This window comes from Rattus norvegicus, chromosome 18, assembly GCF_036323735.1.
Source record: "Rattus norvegicus strain BN/NHsdMcwi chromosome 18, GRCr8, whole genome shotgun sequence".
NCBI classification, from domain to species: domain Eukaryota; kingdom Metazoa; phylum Chordata; class Mammalia; order Rodentia; family Muridae; genus Rattus; species Rattus norvegicus.
Window position 1 is genome coordinate 34371734 of NC_086036.1, and position 19686 is coordinate 34391419.

The 19686-nt window shown below is 43.4% G+C and overlaps 1 protein-coding gene and 1 long non-coding RNA gene across 3 annotated transcripts in view; one reads left to right on the forward strand and one right to left on the reverse strand.

Annotated features, from left to right (window-relative positions):
* The window catches only part of Sh3rf2 (SH3 domain containing ring finger 2), a 101128-nt gene that overhangs the window by 74981 nt on the left and 6461 nt on the right, over positions 1-19686 (forward strand). For both annotated transcript variants that reach the window (XM_039096853.2, NM_001034187.2), the window contains 3 exons: positions 10095-10186; positions 11551-11721; positions 19250-19491. In XM_039096853.2, coding sequence (XP_038952781.1) covers positions 10095-10186; positions 11551-11721; positions 19250-19491 — 505 coding nt within the window. The remainder of the gene's footprint in view (positions 1-10094; positions 10187-11550; positions 11722-19249; positions 19492-19686) is intronic.
* LOC120098119 (uncharacterized) overlaps positions 2885-19686 on the reverse strand; it is a 28075-nt gene continuing 11273 nt past the window's right edge. The window contains exon 2 of the long non-coding RNA XR_005496114.2: positions 2885-3177. This is a non-coding gene — a long non-coding RNA (uncharacterized LOC120098119). The remainder of the gene's footprint in view (positions 3178-19686) is intronic.

The window sequence follows — 19686 nt, forward strand, 5'->3', positions numbered from 1 at the left end:
CAGGCTTGTCTCTAGAGAGTGTGCCAAGCTGTTAATGAGCCTCGAATCCTTGATCTCTATTTAGTCTCAGAAGGAAAGATTTCACAACCAACCAAGGTCTCAGCCTGAATACGGGGTGTTTTTCTAATGGCCTCCCATAAAATAATTCAAAGAGGAAAGCTGTCCTGCCACCAAGAAGGTATCGGGCAGCTTCAGGTTGCTGGGGAAAATATGTCTATGATTTCAAAGGCTGTGAGCTCACTTTTCTTGAGGGAACTCAAATCCCCCAAGGGAACAGGGACAACTGATTTGATAACATAGGGAGTTGTGGTTGGTTTTTCCCTCTTCTCTTTTTTAAGGATGGGGTCGGAGATAAGGGGAAAATGTCGTTATGTAGTATAGCCATGCTTCAAAAATCACAATCCTCCTGCCTCATCTCCTGTGTGCTGGGTTCCAGGCATGCACTACCTGACCTGATTTCTTTTCTTCCTAAAAAAATCATCTCCTTTGTTCTTCTGATAACTTTAGAGAAGAGGGTTGGTTCTTTTTGGTTTTTTTTTTTCCTGTGTCAATAGATACACTATAAAAGGTAAATTCTGGCTGGGAATTTAGCTCAGTGGTAGAGCGCTTACCTAGGAAGCGCAAGGCCCTGGGTTCGGTCCCCAGCTCCGAAAAAAAGAACCAAAAAAAAAAAAAAAAAAAAAAAAGGTAAATTCTGTAAAGATCACAAAGATGGACACAGTATTGCCAAAGGATGTCTGGGCTCTCTGAATTTCTCCAAAACAATTTTTTCAATTAATTTTTCTTTTTAACTAACTTTGGTTTACCTCCCCAACTAGCTCTCCTGAAGTGAGACTCTAAAACTTATGAACTCTTGATAAGTCATTACAGAAAAAAAAAACTATTAAAGTACACCTAAGCAGATGGAAGAATTCAGGGACAAACAGACCCACTTGCCTGGGATTGCTTGGTAAAACAGCAACAGAAAAGCCCCAATTCCCTAGCAATTCAGAACCAGTTTCTAGGGAAAAAAAAAAAACTTTGTAGTCCCTTGACTGGTTTGGTCCAACTCTCCGCTGGAGAAATGTACTTTGGCACCACTCTAACACAAAAGCTACTTTCTCAGGATAGAGGGCACTCTTGTTTGGGTCAGGGGAGGGTAAATCATTGGACTCACTAGATGTTCTGACACATCATATCTTGGGATTGGTCTGTCTGAAAAATATGGACGAGATCCTGCGCAGGCAGATGTCATATTAGCACATAGTCTATCCTATGCATGAGACTAATGACCCTGTCATAAATCCTCATGACATCAGAGATCCTTAGCAATAATAGTTGGTGAATAAATACCACTAGGGGGACTCAAAACAGACACAACAGGAACTTTGCTTACTGAAACATGGTTACACTATAAATTGTAACACTTAAAGTAGCTAAAGGGCCAGATGCTGGTAGCTGGGGGCCCATGTCTGTAATCCCAACACTCAGAAGGCAGAGGCAGGCAGATCTATGGGTTCAAGGCTAGCCTGGTATACAGAGCAAGTTCCAGGACAGCCAGGGAAGCACAAAGAAACCCTGTCTCAAAGACAATAAATACATAATACATACATACGTATATGCATACATACATACATACATACATACATACATACATACATACATACATACATACAAGTAAGTAATGGTATGCCCTTGTCTTTCAAATGTACTATAGTAGCCACCATCTTGGGACACAAAGCTTGCTTTAAAGGCAGCAAATATGTGGACTCAGAAAAGCCTAAGAAAGACAAAGGCAAAGGGTGGAGTGTACCTGACCAAATGAGCCAACTCAGCTCACAGCAAAGGATTTTTTTCTTTGCTCTTTGACTATGGGCTGGATTTGGTACTTTTTCTCAATACACCAATTCAAACCACAGCTATAGAGAAGCACTGGACCCACCTTCCTTAGAAGTTCAAGTGAATGAGAATAGCCCACCCTAGCATCAAGGAAAGATTCCTCTACACAAGTTTCCATAAAATAAAACAAAACAAACAGAAAAAAAATAACCCAGAGAGGTGTGTATTTAAGTTCTTTCATAATTTTGAGGAGATAATGTTTAAACTCTTCCAAACATGAGAAGGGAAAAAAAGCTCCATGTATTTCATGGATCCTAGGATATTCTTTATATTATAAATAAAAAATAACAATAAAAACACAGGGTTGGAGAAATGGCTCTTACAGAAGCTCTAAGTTCAATTCCCAGCACCTACATGATGGCTAACATCTGTCTGTAACTCCAATTCCAGAAGACCTGATGCCCTCTTCTGACCCTTGTGGAAACTGTATGCAGATGATGTACAGACATGCAGGCAAAACTCCCATACATATAAAATGTAAATAAACAAAAAGAAAGGTAATTCCACTAATGTGTCACGTTAACTAGTTAAAGAAAAAAGCCTATATAACATTCTAAAGAATATAGAGAAAATATAGTATGGAAAAATAACATATGGAAATATTTGACAGAATTCTATATCTACTTATTATACACTAGAAAATTTATCAAGCTAAGAATAAAATCCTTAATAGAATTTAGTGAGAGGGATCTGTCTGAATTCTACAGCAAACATCTTGCTTAATGGTGAAATGCTGGGTCCTTGAAGGTTAGAACGAGACCCTGCCGTATTTCTGATCAACCCTGCCTAGAGGCCTGGCCAACAAACTAAGCAAGAAGAAATAAAGGTTGAATATTTGAAGAAAAGAATCGTTAAAACTGATATTATACTATTGTCTATATGGAAAACGCAAACGAATACAGAATAACTCACTGTAACAGGTGTGTGGTTATCAAGGTTCCTAGTCTCAAACTGGCAATCATAAACACAGCTGCATGTCCATCCACCAAAAAGAAAACTAGGAAGGTAATTTTCTATTGCTTTTTATTTTGTTTTGTTTTCATTGTTTCACTTTTTAACCTCAGGTTGACTTGGAACTCACCATGGAATGGAGGTTGCTCTCAAATGGCAATCCTCCTGCCTCAGCCTCCCAAGTACTGGGTGTAAAGTTAGAGGATTTATATCTCAGACAGGATGCCATATAGCCCAGGTTGGCCTTGAACGGGGTATGTTGCAGAATGTGACCTTGAATTTCTGATCCTCTTGACTCTGCTTTTCCCAGTGCTGGAATTAAGGATAGGCACTGTTGTATCGAGTTTTCTAAAAAAGACAAAATAGATAGTGAAATATGTCAGGCTTTTAGACCAGAAAACTCAGTATCTCTCTTTAAACGGTGTCTGGTCCAGGTGTGGCAGCCCACCCGTGTGACCACTGAGGTGGCTGAAGCATGTGATCGGCCTCATCTCATAGCAAGTTCTAGGCCATCCAGAGCAACAGGGATGTATGACGTCTCAGAAAATTAAATAAGAAAGGAGGGAGGGAGAGAGGAAGGCTTAGCTCCAGCTTCTTTTAAGTCAATGTAATATGCTAGAAACGCCGGAAGGAAGTCAGTGTGGAGATGTGATTTATGACAAACGGTGGAAGGGAAGAATGAACTATGCCCCTGGGAATAGGGGTTAGGAGTCCAAAGGCAGGAGCTGGCCTTCAGTCATAATCCTCCGATCTCACCACACATTTCAATATCTTAAAGTAGTTATTCTCCCCAAAATGTATCCCCAAATTCAACAGCTCTGGAGTTGTCTTCATGAAATGCAAAAAATAACCCTAAGTTTCAAACGAAACATTTAAAACGCCAGGGATCAAATGACTTCTAAAGTGAGGGGGTGTGGTTCGTTCAAAGTGACTCGCCTGCTGATCAGATATCACGCATCTTAAGTTAAAACTACTGTCACTAACTTGGTTGGGACTCAGCACCAGCCTCTTTTAAACCAATGGAACATACTAGAAAACCTGGAAACAGACAGTGTGGAGACGTGATTTATGGCAAACACCTCCGCAGGTCACAAGGGAAGAATGAGCTATGACGCTGGGCTAATTGGGTATCTGTGTGGGGAAAGGATGATGAAATTGGATTCCTCACTCGTCAAAAATCAATTCCATGTGGACTAAAGAACATATAGATGAAAGGTGAAACTATAAAACTTTCAAAAGGCAACATAGAAGCACACCTCACAACCTTGAAATTAAAACACATTTTACCCAAGATTTTTCAAAAGTGTTGACTGTGTAGGAATATATTATATAATTAATTTTGTCCACCAAAAGATCCCACAGGGGAATATATATATATATATATATACATATATATATATATATGCATGCTGCAAGGAATTATTTCTAAAAAATAATAGAATTCCACAACTTAATGTGAAAATAATAAATAGCCCAAGAACTGTGGGATAAGGAAGGATCTGGAACAGGCATTGCATGTACTAAGAATGGTCAGTAAATTTTTGAAACCAGGGAAAAAGAATGAGTTCCACTGCACTGGCATCCACAGACATGAATGTGAAGCCACGATGAGTTAGCCTTTCATACCACCACACGAGCAGGTATTAAAGAGCATGTTACCTCATGCTGGCAAGACTCTAAAGTAACAGGAATTGTCAATGTCGCTGGCAGACTTGTAAATTGTTACAGCCACACTGGGAAACAATTCGTTATTACCTAATAAACCTGAACAGGCTCCTACCCTACGGCCCATCAATTCCATTCCTGGGTGTATATCCTGGAGAAACTCTTGTACATGGGCACAGGGGACATGTAGGGGAATGTTCATATCAACACTGTTTATAATAGCCCCAAACTAAAAGCCACCCAAATGACAGATAAGCGATTGATTAGCCCCATGGTGCTATACTCTGCCATGAAAGAGGAGGCAGGAACCACAAATATCCAGCAAACCTCCATGTCACAGAATATACTTATTGTATGTACTTTCTCTTCTTTTTTAATTAATTAATTTATTTTCTATAAGAGAGTACACTCTCTCTTCGGTCGGACCCCATTACAGATGGTTGTGAGCCAACATGACATTGCTAGGATTTGAAGTCAGGTCCTCTGGAAGAGCAATCAGAGCTCTTAACTGCTGAGCCATCTCTCCAGCCCCATGCACTTTCTTATGATGTTCATAGCAGACAAAAGAGAGAAGTCTGTGTAAGGATGTATGCCAGAGTGGGAGAAACTACACAAAAAGCCCTGGGATGACTAGCGCACATTTTAGCACAATGATTAGAGCAGTGTTTCTCAACATTCCTAATGCTGTGACCCTTTAAAACAGTTCTTTGTATTGTGGGGACCCTTATCTTAATAAGGGTTTCATTGCTGTGAAGAGACATTATGACCAAGGCAACTCATATAAAGGCAAGCATTTAATTGGGGCTGGCTTACAGTTTCAGAGGTTCAGTCCATTATCATCACAGTGAGAAACATGGCATTGTGCAGGCAGACTTGTGCTGGAGGAGCTGAGAGCTCCACATCTTGAACAGAAGGCAGCCAGGAGGAACTCTCATTTCCACATTGGGTAGAGCTTGAGCATAGGAACCATCTAGGGTCTGCCTACACAGTGACGTACTTCCTCCAAAAAGGCCACACCTATTCCAACAAAGCTACACCTCCTAATAAAGCCACTTCCCATGGGCTAAGCATATTCAAACCACCACAACCCCAACCATAAAACCATTTTTGTTGCTCTAGGAGGGAAGCCATGTGGTTGGTTACTGAGGGAGATGCAGAGAGCTGCACAGTGTCCTATTTCTATCTGTATTCGGAGTTGAGAGGTATGGATACACGAATTACTTCACTGTTATGTAAGTGATGCATAAAATTACATATGCACTTGCCGTGCGCATGATTATTTATGATTCAGATTTTTTTATAGAAAATAGAAGAAAGATGTGAGAAGTAAATGACTAAAACAGCATGACCAAAAAGATCATACAACAGACATAAAGAGCAGGAGTAGAGAAAGGTGGTTTGAATGAGCATGGCCCCCATAGACTCATTCATACTTAAATGCTTGGGTAGTGGCATTGGGAAGTGTAGCCTTGTTCAAGAAGGTGTGGCTTTGTTGGAGGAAGTGTGTCTCCTGAGGTGGACTTTAGGGTTCTATATACCTAAGCCAGGCCCAGTAATTGCCTCTTCCAGTTTCCTGCAGATTCAGATGTAGAACTCTGTTACCTCTATAGCACCATGTCTACGGGTGCGTCACCATGGTTCCCAACATAGCAATAATGAACTAAACCTCTAAATAGTAAGTCAGCCCCAATTAAATGTTTTCTTTTAAGAGTTGCTGTGGTCATGGTGTCCCTTCACAGTGATAAGTCCCTAACTAAGACAGAAGTCAGTGCCAGGACTGTAGGGTATTACTGTGACAGTCTTAACAAGGTTTTGGGGAGGATTGTACAAGGACTCTGAAACTTTGGACTTGAAGAGCCATTAAGTATTGTGAGCTCAGCGGGCTGCTTTGTCAGAGATTGGAAGACAAGAATGTTGGAAGCAGTGCAGATGATGGAAGCCTGGTTTACCAAGTTTCAAAGGGAAGCAAAGATTCTACTGGAGCCATTCGTATGAGGCTCCGTGGTTCTGCTCAGCTGGGGCTGAAGCATCGGCCCCAATTAACAAGAGAGCAGAACCACTAAATCATCTTTGTTTTAGTGGGATAATTGATGGTGGTCAGCTGAAGCTGAGAAATCAGTGGTGATTAAGAAAAGACCAGCATCGCTAGGGGAATTCTAGGAAGTATTTCCTGAAAGTCAGCACACAGAAGCTGTGTTCCAGAGGTGGCCATGGTTGTACCTCAAGTTGGTAGCCAAACTTGGTAGTGTTTAAAGTCACTCAGATGGCACTATTTTGAAGGCATTTAAGGTTCGTGGAAACAGCTGAGTCTTGGTACTGTAAAAGCTGAGGAGGGGATGGGTGAAGAGGGAGCCTCAGTTGCCATTGACACCCCATGATCCAAAGGCCATACAAAAAGTTGACACTTTGTACCATGAAGAGAGCCCATTGGTGAAAGTGCTGCCAAGTTATAGCAGAAGGCCCCAGCGTTTTGGAGATGCCACTGCCATAGGCCAACCACTAAGAACAGCAGCAGCAGTGGGAAGAAGATCCTGTCCAAGCCTAGAAGACAAGCTGTGTGTGATACAGAAGCTGGAGCTAGAGAAGTGACTCAAGCTTTTAGGAGGAGCCCAGATACTGGACATTTCTTTGATCTAATTGTGACTGTGTCCTGGTATTTCCCTCTCCAAGTAAAAGTGTGTTTAATTTATTTTTTATTTTACAGGATCCCACACCTGAAAGACTAAATTTTGAAGTGGATTTTAGGCTTTAAAAGAGACTTCGAGGGGTTGGGGATTTAGCTCAGTGGTAGAGCACTTGCCTAGCAAGCACAAGGCCCTGGGTTCGGTCCCCAGCTCCGAAAAAAGAAAAAAGGAAGAAAAAAAAAGAGACTTCGAATGTTTTAAATAGAATGAATTTAAAGTGTTTGAATGTGTAAAGACTGTGGGGCTTTTTAAGTTTGTAAAATGTTTTATGTTGTGATAATGATATTAATGTCTCATCTTGGGGATGAAGAAAAAAGGAAAAGTTGTGGCTTGACAGTGGTGTGCTTGTGTGTCAAGTTGACAAGGGGTCAATTGTGCTGGATAGGTTTGTGTCAACTTGACACAAGCTAAAGTCATTTGGGAAGAGGAAACCTCAATGAAGACAATGCCTGCACTAGGTAGCTGGCTCAGTGGTTAACTTTCGATGCTCTTGTGGAGGACCCACAACCACCATCTCCAGAGGGTTCCCACATGCTCCTTTAGTCCCCTCAGACACATGTACACAAACACGCACACACACACACACACAATCTAAAAAGAAAAAAAAAGGGCAGAGAGCCCCAAATGAAGCTGAGACACGAAGCATAAGGGATGTGCTTTGTTCCTGCCTGGCTTAACCCCCCAAATAGGCTGGTGTACTCTTTAACAGGAGAGGGATGGATGGACAGATAGACAGACGGACAGACAGACAGCAACTGGTGTATATTGTGTACCGAACCAGAAAGAAACAGTACATACAGACATCCCTCTAACCTCCCAGTCCTGCTCTTACTCCAGGGGACACTTTACTGCCCAGGTGTTCTCCTCACTTAGATCCCATTTTCAGTAAATAACATCCACTCTGTGATAAGAAGATATCATATTGTGGTACTTTTCTTCTTTGTTTTTGTTGGGATATATTTATGAGTTTTGTGGGGTATATTATAATAACTTTGTACTTACATGTATTGTATAATAATCAAAGGTAGTGAACATCTATCCCTAAAAACAAAACAAACAGAAAAGATGTCCCCATAAGATGAGGGCTGTAAGCAAGCCTATAGGGCATTTTCTTAATTAGTGATGTATGGGGAAGGGCCTACCCCACTGTAGATGGTTCTACTTATGGACTGGTAGACCTGGGCTCTGTGCGAAAGCAGGCTGAGTTAGCCATGAAGAATAAGCCAGTAAACAGCACCCCTCGTGGCTTCTGCATCAGCTCCTGCCTCCAGGTTCCTACCTTGTTTGAGCTCCTGTCCTGACTCCCTTCAATGATGATCAGTGATGTGGAAGCCACATCACCCCTTTCCTCACCAACTTGCTTTTTGTTCATGGTGTTTCACTGAAGCAATGGGTTTCTATTGCTAAAACAGAAAGCAAGGCTGGAAAGGCAAGCAGGGAAATATTCTAAGGTAACTCAGCCTTTAAAATGTTTGCTACACAAATGAGATGACTTAAAGTCAATCCCCAGAATCCAGATCAAAGACCCAGACAGAGTGGTATGGACTTGTAATCCCAGACATAGTTCACTGACTGGTCAGCCTAGCATGATCAGCAAGGCCAGGTCCCGATGAAAGATCCTGACTCACAAAAGAACAAAATTGGGGAGGGAAAACAAGATAAAGGCTAATGAGATAGCTCAGCAGGTAAAAGTGCTTGCTGCCAAACCTGAGGCTCTGAGTTCTGAAGTCTATCCCCCAGGACCTATAAGGCAGAGAGAGCTGACCTCCACATGTACACAGAGAGGGGGGGGGAGAGAGAGGAGAGAGAGAGAGAGAGAGGAGAGAGAGAGAGAGAGAGAGAGAGAGAGAGAGAGAGAGGAGAGAGAGAGAGAGAAGGAGGAGGAGGAAGGAGGGGGAGGGGGAGGAGGAGGGAGGAGAGAATAGGTAGGTAGGTAGATAGATAGATAGATAGATAGATAGATAGATAGATAGATAGATAGATAGATAGACAGACAGATAGATAGATAGATGATAAATAGATGATAGAGTAACTTTTTTCCTAAGAGAGCAGGTAGAGTTCAGAGGCTGTTGTGTTTTTATCTGGGAAAAATGAAAGGGATTCAGATTCATGTTCTGTGAGTTATTGAGTACTCTGCTTAGACGTGTGTGTGTGTGTGTGTGTGTGTGTGTGTGTGTGTGTTTGTATGTGTGTGTGTGTTTGTATATGTGTGTATGTGTGTTTGTATGTGTGTGTGTTTGTATATGTGTGTGTGTTTGTATATGTGTGTGTGTTTGTATATGTGTGTGTGTTTGTATGTGTGTTTGTATATGTGTGTGTGTATATGTGTTTGTATATATATGTATGTGTGTGTGTGTGTGTGTGTGTGTGTGTTTTAATACTATCAGTAGTTAATGAGCAGGCAGACTCAGATCGTAGACTCAATTTTAAACTGTGTTTGTCCTAATTAAGTAACTCTTGTCCCCCACAATGTCCCCTCTAATTAATAAGCTACCTTTGATAAGAACTAAATTTGTTGATACTTATAAGGCACTTATAAAGTGTGCAGGGGAAGCTAAGTCCTGAGTTCCTCCTACTTATCTTGCTACTTTCCACATATAGGTCTTCCCACATTGATAAGACCTAGGCGGGGTGGGACTGAAGAAGCTTACAGCCCTGCTGGCTCTATGTTGACAGCCTGCCAGACTCTGCTACCCTCCTTTGGGAACCCAGCCCTGGAACACTACCTGGACGGGTCATAAGATATCTGCTCCACCTCACTCTGCCCAAAGCCGCAAACCAGAGAAATTGCAGGATGGGCGGTGCCAGGCATGGCTGTTGGTTTTTTCAGCTGGGTTAAGCTGTTCTGTGTCTTGTTCATGCACCTGACTTGTAGTGCTCACTGGTTCTGCTTGGCTGTCTCTTCTGCCTATACAGGTCAGCACTTCTCACCCTGCTCCTGCCTCCCCAGGACATTCCACAGCCATGGTCAGTGTGCCCAGCTCCCAGCAACACCTCTCAACGAACATGTGAGTAAAAGGCTCAGAGTCAACCTGCCCTCAGTCTCTGGCATGGAGGTCTCATCTTCGCAATCCCCTCTGCCACCTAGTCTCCATGCCCAACCCAAAACATACAAACAGCTAACAACACCCCTTCCTTCTCTCCCACTGATGGTGAGCATGGATGAGAAAACGACAGATTAGAAAGCACAACATTGCTAGGAGATGGGTATGGAGAGGTCTCTATTGTCTCACTCCAGGTTTCAAATATTGGCTCATTAGTGAATATTGACTTGCTATAGTCAACAAAATAAAAAACAAAAACAAAAAAACAAGTATATTTGGCATTGGGGTAAGAAAAGCACTTGCAAATAACTACTTTGACAAAGAGCTTAGGAGCATCTCACAGTCCTTAGGATCTCAGAGGACTACTGGCATGTCTAACCTGTAGCCTACATGCTTCTTGAAGCCAAACACAGCTAAGGATGCAGCCCACCACAAAATCATAAGCTAACTTAAAACATTGCCAGATTATTTTTGCTATACAGGTCTAAGCAGTCCTGGGGCTTACGTTTTGATGATGACAACCTCATGTCACAATGTCATAAGCTTGGACATGCCAGGCCCAGGTGACTCCGGATCCAGCACAGCTATTAAATTCTTCCTTCAATGCCGTTCCCGAGGCAGCTCTTCTCACAGCTCAGCCTCACCGTTCCCTGTTGTCCTCACAACCGTGACTCATAGCTGGACACCACCTACCTGATTCCTGGGTGAACTTTAGAATAGCATCTTTCTTCTCACTCATTTCTGTAGGACACAAACCCGATTCCCCTCCACCCACCAGTCACCAGTGGAATCGTTATGTGTGAAAATACTAATGAGAATCACCTCTGCCTCCCCCTTCCAAAAGTACACTTTACGGCGCCCAGCTGTCTCCCAGGCTGTTCCCAGAAGTCAAAGAAACCCTACTCTCAGCCCAAAGAATGTTTCAGTTTCTGTGATGACTGGTCTCGTGAGCCTGCCTGTCTTCAGACCCACAGCAGACAGAACTGAGACGGCTCTAGGTAGATTGTCAGACACCTCTGCCACTGATCCTGACCTTCAAGCCGTTTCTCTGCTAGAGGTCAGTTCCTCATTGTCACCGTGCCCATGTAGACCTCTCTGTGATTTCCACCTACATGGAGTAGAGAGACCAAGGCCTGCTTCCTCCCCCAGCATTCCAGCCAGGTTGCTTCACTTCCATCTGCCTTTCATACTTAAGTTTCCATTTTTAGTGATTTTTGTTGCTAGGTGCTGGCAGGTGAGCTACGGGGATGGCCTCCCCTTAGTCCTTCACGGTTCTGTGCCCTCCTCCACCATGTTCCACTTCCCTCACCAGCTCCTTCTGTTTCTAGGTTTGTAGCCCTGCACACTTACTCAGCCCAGGGACCTGAAGAGCTGGACCTGAAGAAGGGAGAAGGTATCAGGGTTCTGGGCAAGAATCAGGATGGCTGGCTGAGGGGCGTCTCCTTAGTCACTGGACGAACTGGCATCTTTCCAAGCGACTATGTCATCCCCGTTTTCAGGTACATCTCCAGGGCCCATCTGTGCATAGAACTGATGATGGCGGACCCAGTGTCTTTTCAGAATATAAGCCAAGAAATAGCTTTTGCCTTCCCATCCCATTAACTTACACACAAAATATTTATAACTCCCACCCCCGAGGTCTCACCATGTATTTATAGGCTGGCCTGGAACTTAGCCAAGTTGGCCTCAAACTCACGGTCCTCCTGCCTCAGATTCCCAGGTGCTAGGACTACAGGTGTGAACCACACTGCCCAGCTTTGCCCCCATTTAATGCCCTGGCCATGCCGAAAAGCCTGGCCTGTCTTATTCTCCACATGAAGTCACTGATACACAATGAAATGACTTCCTTAGGACTGGGTTTGAGACTACGTCCCACATTTCCCTCATCACATCTGACACCAAAACAATACCATCAGTTGGACCAATTGGAAACTGTGATTAAATGCCTCCCCGAGGCATCTCAGAAGGGTTCTCAGGACATGACTGAGAGGCAAATTTTCCATACATTCAGACCCATTCTTGCCCAGCCATGCCCAGGTGAAGGACTAGTTACCCTGGAGGAGCCCTTCCCTCCTAGCTCTCCCAGTGACATACCAAACTGCCCTGCCTCTTCACACTGTGCCCATAAATTCATTCAGACCTCAACTCTATTGCAGCTCCTCCTACCTGCACCATCACCTGCCCAGCCATGAGGCAATGAGGCCCTTATCACATGTCAAACCCTGTCTTTGTGACATGTCAGAGGGTCAAAAACCCCAAGAGCAGCAGACTCCATGAGACATTTTGGCAGACCATCCTTTAGGTGGGGCCCTGTGTCCAGAGGAGGGCAGCAATAATGGTGAGAAAAGAAGGAACTGCAGCATTGGAGAAACTGATGACGTAGGCTGCTTTAACCTGTAGAAAACAGGAGGTGTGAGTGATGTGTGTGCCAGGAGCTAGGCAGAGACCATGACTGGCAGCAGAGGAGGAGGGCAGGAGATACAACTTAGATGACTTGGCTTCCAAAAAGAATACATTTCCTAATACATAGATTTTCCTTTACACAGCAGCTGGCTGGCCAGGTAGATGGTCCCGGTTTAAGAAGAGTACAGGCAAAAATGAGGTCCTTGAGCACCTCAAGAAAGCGATTATGTATATATTATATATATATACATATATATAACATATATATATGAATGACAGAAGTTGGGATAAGATATTATAATCATTCCTTTCAATGTAAGATCCCTAGAATTTGTTCGAAGAATAGCAAATTAAAAGTGTGCATAACTGATGCTTTCATCTCTTTTAACATTTATTGAATTTTTTTTAGATTTAGTGTCTATGGATGTTTTGCCTGTATGTATGTATGTGCACTGTGTGCTGGTCTAGAGAGAGAGAAGGCAGCATTAGATCTCCTGGAGCTGGAGTTACAGATAGTTGTAAATCACCTTAAGGGGGCTAGGAACCAAAATCTGGACCTCTTTAAGAGCAAGTATTTTTAACTACTGAGCCATCTCTCCAGTCTCTTAATGTTCACTATATGTCAGCTATCATACCTTTCCTGAGCCTGGGAAAATTTTAGTAAATCACACACACACACACACACACACACACACACACACACACACACACACACATACACACACATACACACACACACACACACACACACACACACACACACACACACACACAAGAATTTGGCCTTATGGAGAAGGGAGAGAATGAGGGAAATCTTGGAATTAGCCAAGATGATTTTGGAGAGAAGAACATTACGGGTCATAGGAGCAGCAAGTTCGAAGGGCCTGGGGTAGGAATGTACCTGACATGAAAACCAACTAGACTGGGTTAGAGCAAATGATGGGTAGGCCGATTGAAGATGAGGTCAGAATGGTAAATGGGGCCAACTCATCTAGAATTCTTAAGTCATAATGAAGGGTTTGGTTTTAACTCCACAGCAGAGTTTTTGAGCAGTAAAGTAATATGATCTAATCTACGTTTAATCATAATCTCTGTTTGCTGGGTTGAGAATAAACTGTAGAGAAGAAAGGGTAGACCCAGAAAATCTAGCTAAGAGAACACCACACCAACCCTGCTTCGAGGGTAAGTCGTCACGTCTTCAGCTTACAGGGTGGCGACTGGAAGCTGTAGATTCCACAAATACCTTAAAGCTAGAGGCCTCATGGCTTTTCTGACATTAACTATTAAGTGTGAATGGATAGAGGATTAAAGGTGAGTGTGAGTTTGTTCCTCTGGTTAACCAATAGAGCATCTGCTTTATTAGGATGCCAGTGATGAAAACATTAGCAGATGGGCTTGAGCTGTGGGCAAGCAAACACTTACATCACAGCAGATTGTGAGGTGCCTGTTTGTAACCCAAGTAAAAGTGCTGGCAAGCCACTAAGTATACGTCAAGCATTGAAGAGAGAGCCCTGGTCTTGTGATGCTTACTAAAGCCATGAGATTAGATGAGATCATTTTCGGTGTGATGAGGGGTCAGGAGACTAATAGGCAGCTAGAAACAAAAATCCTCAAGGAGTAAAAGGAGAGTCCGACCTAGAGGGTAAAGTGATTACAACAGCTGCCATGGATGGCAGAGTGTAGTAAGATGAACCATAGCTAGAAGGTATTAAAAAGAATGTGGCGTAACCATGAATGGTTAATAATGGACAAGGAAAGGTACCTATTCCCACCAGAGAACATTTTCTTCTATGGACTCTGACCTAAGTAGCCCAGGGCCCATGCTGACTGCCAATAACTCTGCTTATATGCCAGGGTTAGCCTAGAGTCTGAAATGGATCATCAAAGAATTAGTATGGATAAGAGTGGTCGTATATTTACCATCCATACATGAATATTTTTGAGGAAGTATAAACTGAGAAAAGCTCTCCATTTCCGGAGACAATCGGGATGTGTGGCCACCGCGTTTGTGGGATTCCAGCTTCCCAATGCGCCTTCTTCCATTCTCCCTCTTTGGTCTTCTCTTGGGTAAGCACCTGGTGCCCTCAAGTAGGTCATGCATATCTGTGCTCAACCTTCTGAAATGGGTGCATGCCAGACAGGGTTGGGGTTCTAGCACCACAGAGACAGTGAGCTGATCCCCACCTCCAAGTCCACAGAAATATGAACATTAGCAGATAATGAAGTGCTAAGGCTGGGGTGAAGTTTTCTCATGGGGAAGTGGCATGCACAAGAACAAGTCCCTCTCTCTGTCCCTAAATGCTATTAGGTTAGAGAGGATCCAAGTATTGCTTCCTTGATGCTATTTCTCATACAAAAAAAGCTTCTGTCTCCACTAAGCTTAGAGGTAGATGATGTATGCCAAGTTTGTCCAGCCGGGTACAGCTGGCCCTTATTCATATCTACCTTTCCATCATTTTAAGTTTCATCCTCCCGTTTCTCAGACTGAAAAAAAGGCTGTCCATTGTCAGCTCTGTATCTGCTATTATCATCAGGCTCTATGTGAGAGACAATGCATGCAAGGCTCCTTTCTGTTCTTTCTGCCTCCATTGTCTGTTTCCTGTTTACAATACTAGCTCAGTGGTGCCTTTAACTCCCTTGTTGTATAATGCTAACAGCCATGGCTCTGAGATGGGAGATGCCCCCCTGGGCTCTGACACCTTTGCTCTTGTAGCATCATGCCCTACAAACTGAGACAGAGTTTAGGGATTAACTACAGATAAGAACTGACCAGAACTGGGCATTGTGACACATGCCTGTAATCCCAGCACTGCAGGAAGCTAAGATAAGAGGATTGGCGTGAGTTTGGGACAAGGCTAGGCTATATAGCAAATATCAAGCCAGCCAGAGCTACACAGCAAGACTGTCTCAAAAGAAATGAAAAAAAAACCAAGATTTCTATTTATAATTCAATATGTGGGACATTTTAACTACTCATGCTGAAATATATATATATATATATAAATATATTTAAATATATATAAAATTTATTTAAATATATAAATATATATAAATATATAAATATATATACATATATATATATATTTCAGCTACCAACACATCTAGTTCCTATTAATCTCGGCTAAACCTCTGCTTCCATGAAGCCTCTTCTCCTCCCAGACCCTGAAGACATAAGCAGGCTCAGGCTTACAAAGCAGTTGCCATGCATCCATCTGTCCAGCATCCAAACCCCTTCATGCATCGGTATCCACTTGCCTCTTTTCCTGTGTAGTCTCAGTAGGTGGTGATCCTCAACTTTCCCATTCCATCCTCAACTAGTTTTCCTTTCTTGGAGGTTGTCAGTGCATGAGACAGGGTCTTGTGTTGCCTAGACTGGCTTGATATTATTGTATAGATGAAGCTCATCTCGAGTTTCTTATTGTGATGGTATGAACAATCCCCCATATGCTCGTAGAGAATGGCACTATAGGTGTGGCATTGTTGGAGTAGGTGTGGCCTTAGAGGAAGTAGGACACTGGGGGGTGGTCTTTGAGGTTTCAAATGCTCAATCCAGGCCCAGTATTTCTCTCTGTGTATTCCTGCTGCCTGAGGATCTGGATATAGAACTCTCAGCTTCTTCTCTAACACCATGTCTCCCCTCTACACTGCCATGCTTCCTGCCATGACGATAATGGACTAGACCTCTGAAACTGTAAGCCAGCCCCAATCAGATGTTTTTCTTTATAAGAGTTGCTATGGTCACGGTCTCTTTTCACAGCAATAGAAACCCTAAGACACATACCCTCCTCCTTCTATCTCCCTAGATATCTCCCTACCTGGGATTGCAGGTATGTGCCACGTGGTAGTTTAGCTTGGCCAATCTACAGTCCTATTTCTGACTTTGAAACTGGAGCCAGGGAGAAAAGAATGCAGAAAGCTAAAGATCTTTATGGTGAGACCAGCAAATGACATCAACGCTCCGATGTCAAATCCACAATTGAATCTTCAAGTACTCACTCAAATCCTGTTCCCAGGCCTTTCTACCTGGCTCCTGTCCTCCCAATAAATTCCTTCCCATGTAATAATGCAGGAAGTTCTTTATTGTAACCTTCATAGACACATATGCCTGTCTTGTGCCTTATGGGTGGAGGAAAGTGACAAGGGCCACCACTGCCTGGCCTTTCATTCTCCACACGGACTCTACAAAGTTGGCCAAGGGTCAACCTTTCTCCTTCACAGGAGGCTGCTTCTGTGGCAAGCCCAATAGAACTACTGTGAGAAATGTTCACTTGGAAAATAGGATAAGCTCTAATATTACAGAGAGAAAAGGACATAGGGACCTGTTAGCAGAGCAAACCAGAATATCCACTCCTCCCACTTAAGCCCAGAATGTCTTCTAGTCTCCTCTGGAAAACAAGGATCATAATGTCTTCAAGTTTGGGGTTTCCTGGGGATTAATTAATATGTGTTAGCAAAGTGCTTTGATGTTGAAAGAAAACACTAGGTAAGTGGTAAGCTTTTTGCCAAAAGACATAGAGGGAGTCAGAATTGGGTGGGAAAATCACAATACAGGAGTTGCTGGAATCAAGCCCGGTGATGAGCTTATAGCTGGTGCCATAAACCATCACTCAGAAAAGGGACCGGTGGAATAAGATTGACTTGAGCCTAATTAGCTGCATTCTGTCCTTGCTTCTGTTGCTTCTGCTGGGAAACAATTTGGGAACCAATCTTGTCTGTTGCTTATGCACTTTGCAGCAAGCAATTCCTAATGGCCTCTTGTTCAAAAGACAGTCAGCCATGCTCTGGGGTGTTAGCCAGTTTCTAGAGATCTTCTTTAGTACCCAGGCCACATATCTAGAATGTAGTCTTGTTTTTAATCACTGGTGAACTACTCCATTCTTCATTGATTACGCCATGGAGACCAGAGCAGGTTGACAGATCTGCATCAAAGGTCCCTTGCAGCAGGTGTCAGTTCCTAGAGCTTGTGGTAGCCTATGCTTCTCGTAGCATTAGCCACAGTAAAACAATAGCTAGCCTACCTTCATTCAGCCATGGCTCATTACAATACACATTGTGGTTTATAATGAGCTGACCAATGGAAGAGGACAAGGAAGAGCAAGGAGAAACAGCCTAAAGAAAACCATGAAGGTCACTGGGTGGCAGGACTAGGAGGGTTTTCTACCAGGTCTGAATCAGTGGGAGTGAGAGAAAGGGACGTCAAGCTACTGCCACACGCTCCACTGGGTTTCAGACTGGAAACAGTGTCCATGAGCTTGCTGTTTATAAAATGTTAGTGTTGATCGTGATATCGCAGCCTAAGACTGAAGTGATAGCATCTTACAAAGTCACTTCAGGGCTACCAGCCACCTTAATTTATTTTGGGTGAAAAAAAATTTTTTTCTCTGCTTCTCTAACTAGCCCTGGAGATGGTATAGTCAGAAGTAGGGCAGAGAGCTGGCTTGACCTGATTTCAAACCTCCCGTCTGGCAATTGCTTAGACAAGTAACCATGAGTCTCTGTTTGTCTCTCAGTCTCTGTATCTGTCTGTCTGTATGTGTATGTATATGTGTGTATCTTTCTGTCTGTCTGTGTCTGTCTGTGTCTTTCTCTCTCTCTCTCTCTCTCTCTCTCTCTCTCTCTCTCTCTCTGTGTGTGTGTGTGTGTGTGTGTGTGTGTGTGTGTGTGTGTGTGTGTGTGTGTGTAAGAGAAGCCACATTTATATATAAGTAGGTATGGAGGCCAGAGGTCAACTTCTTCAAGTGTCATTCCTTTGGAATCATCACTGTGTCTTTTGAGCAGAGATCTCTCACTGGGACCTAGAACTCAACAATTAGGCTAGGCTGGAGTCTGGCTAGTCAGCAAGCTCCATGAATCTGCCTGTCTCAGCCTCCCTGAACTGGGATTACATGATACCAGCACAACTGGCTATTTTGAATATGGGTGATGGAGACTGAACTTGGGTCCTCATGGTTTTGCACAAAGCACGTTACCAACTGAGCTCTCTCTCCAGTCCCGTATACTCAGTTTAATCTCTACATCTTTAAAGCCATGGCCATACTGGTGCTACCACAGAAAACCATTATGAAAAACCCACACTAATATGGGTGAAGTACCTGGCCAGTGTGAACACTCATCATGTATTAGCCAAAATGACTAGAAGGGAGTTCTGAAAGCACTGTGGCCGCCAGTGGACAAACACATTAATCATCAGTCCACACAGAACACAGAGGCTACAAAATGAGCCTGAGAAATCTTCACCTTCGAAGTGTTCAACATCTAGTGAGGAAGCCACTGAATAAACGAAGACTTGATAAACAAAATAAGCAAAGAACAGTGAACTCGTGTACGATCTGTGCCCTGAATTGGGCTGACGGAGTGTGGAATGAGGGGGTACCAGGGCCATAAAAAGGAATGAAGCCTGGGTGTGCAAGTTCTACCCAATCTTGTGAGCCCTTCCTTGCTATCAGAGCCCACATAGTTATTAAGGTGTGGGGAAGTGGGATCAATTTAGTCAGGCCTCTGGTAAAGGAGTGGGGATGGGTAGTTGAGAAAGCTATATTCATATGAGGAAGCTGACTTAAAAAAAAAAAGACTCTTGACTGAACATTTTCTTTCTCCATGTCTTCTCTTTTTAAAAAACAATAGCTCAACAGCTAGAAAGACATCTAGTTTTCCTGATTCCCGGCACCCCACTGTCTGCACCACATGGGCGTTATCCACCTCCTCTGTGTCCTCCCAGGGTAGCTTTTCAGAAGGCGATCCCCGGCAAAGTGGACCCTTCAGATCTGTCTTTGTGCCCACTGCCGTTAACCCTCCAAGGAGCACATCTGGCCCTGGGACTTCTGGACAAGGGTCTCTTAGGAAAGTGCGGAGCAGCATGAGAAAGAGTAAGTAATGACCGAGAGGTACGAGCTTAGAGCTAATGATGGCAGTGCCAACTGGGACACACTGGAAGTTTGTCACTAGAACGATGTGTTTGTTTTGAACTCAGCCTCTGCAAATGGTAAATCCTAAGGGACAAGTGCTTTTATTGAGGGAAGCTCAGACCACCCGAAGGCCACTGTCCAGATCCACTCAAACAT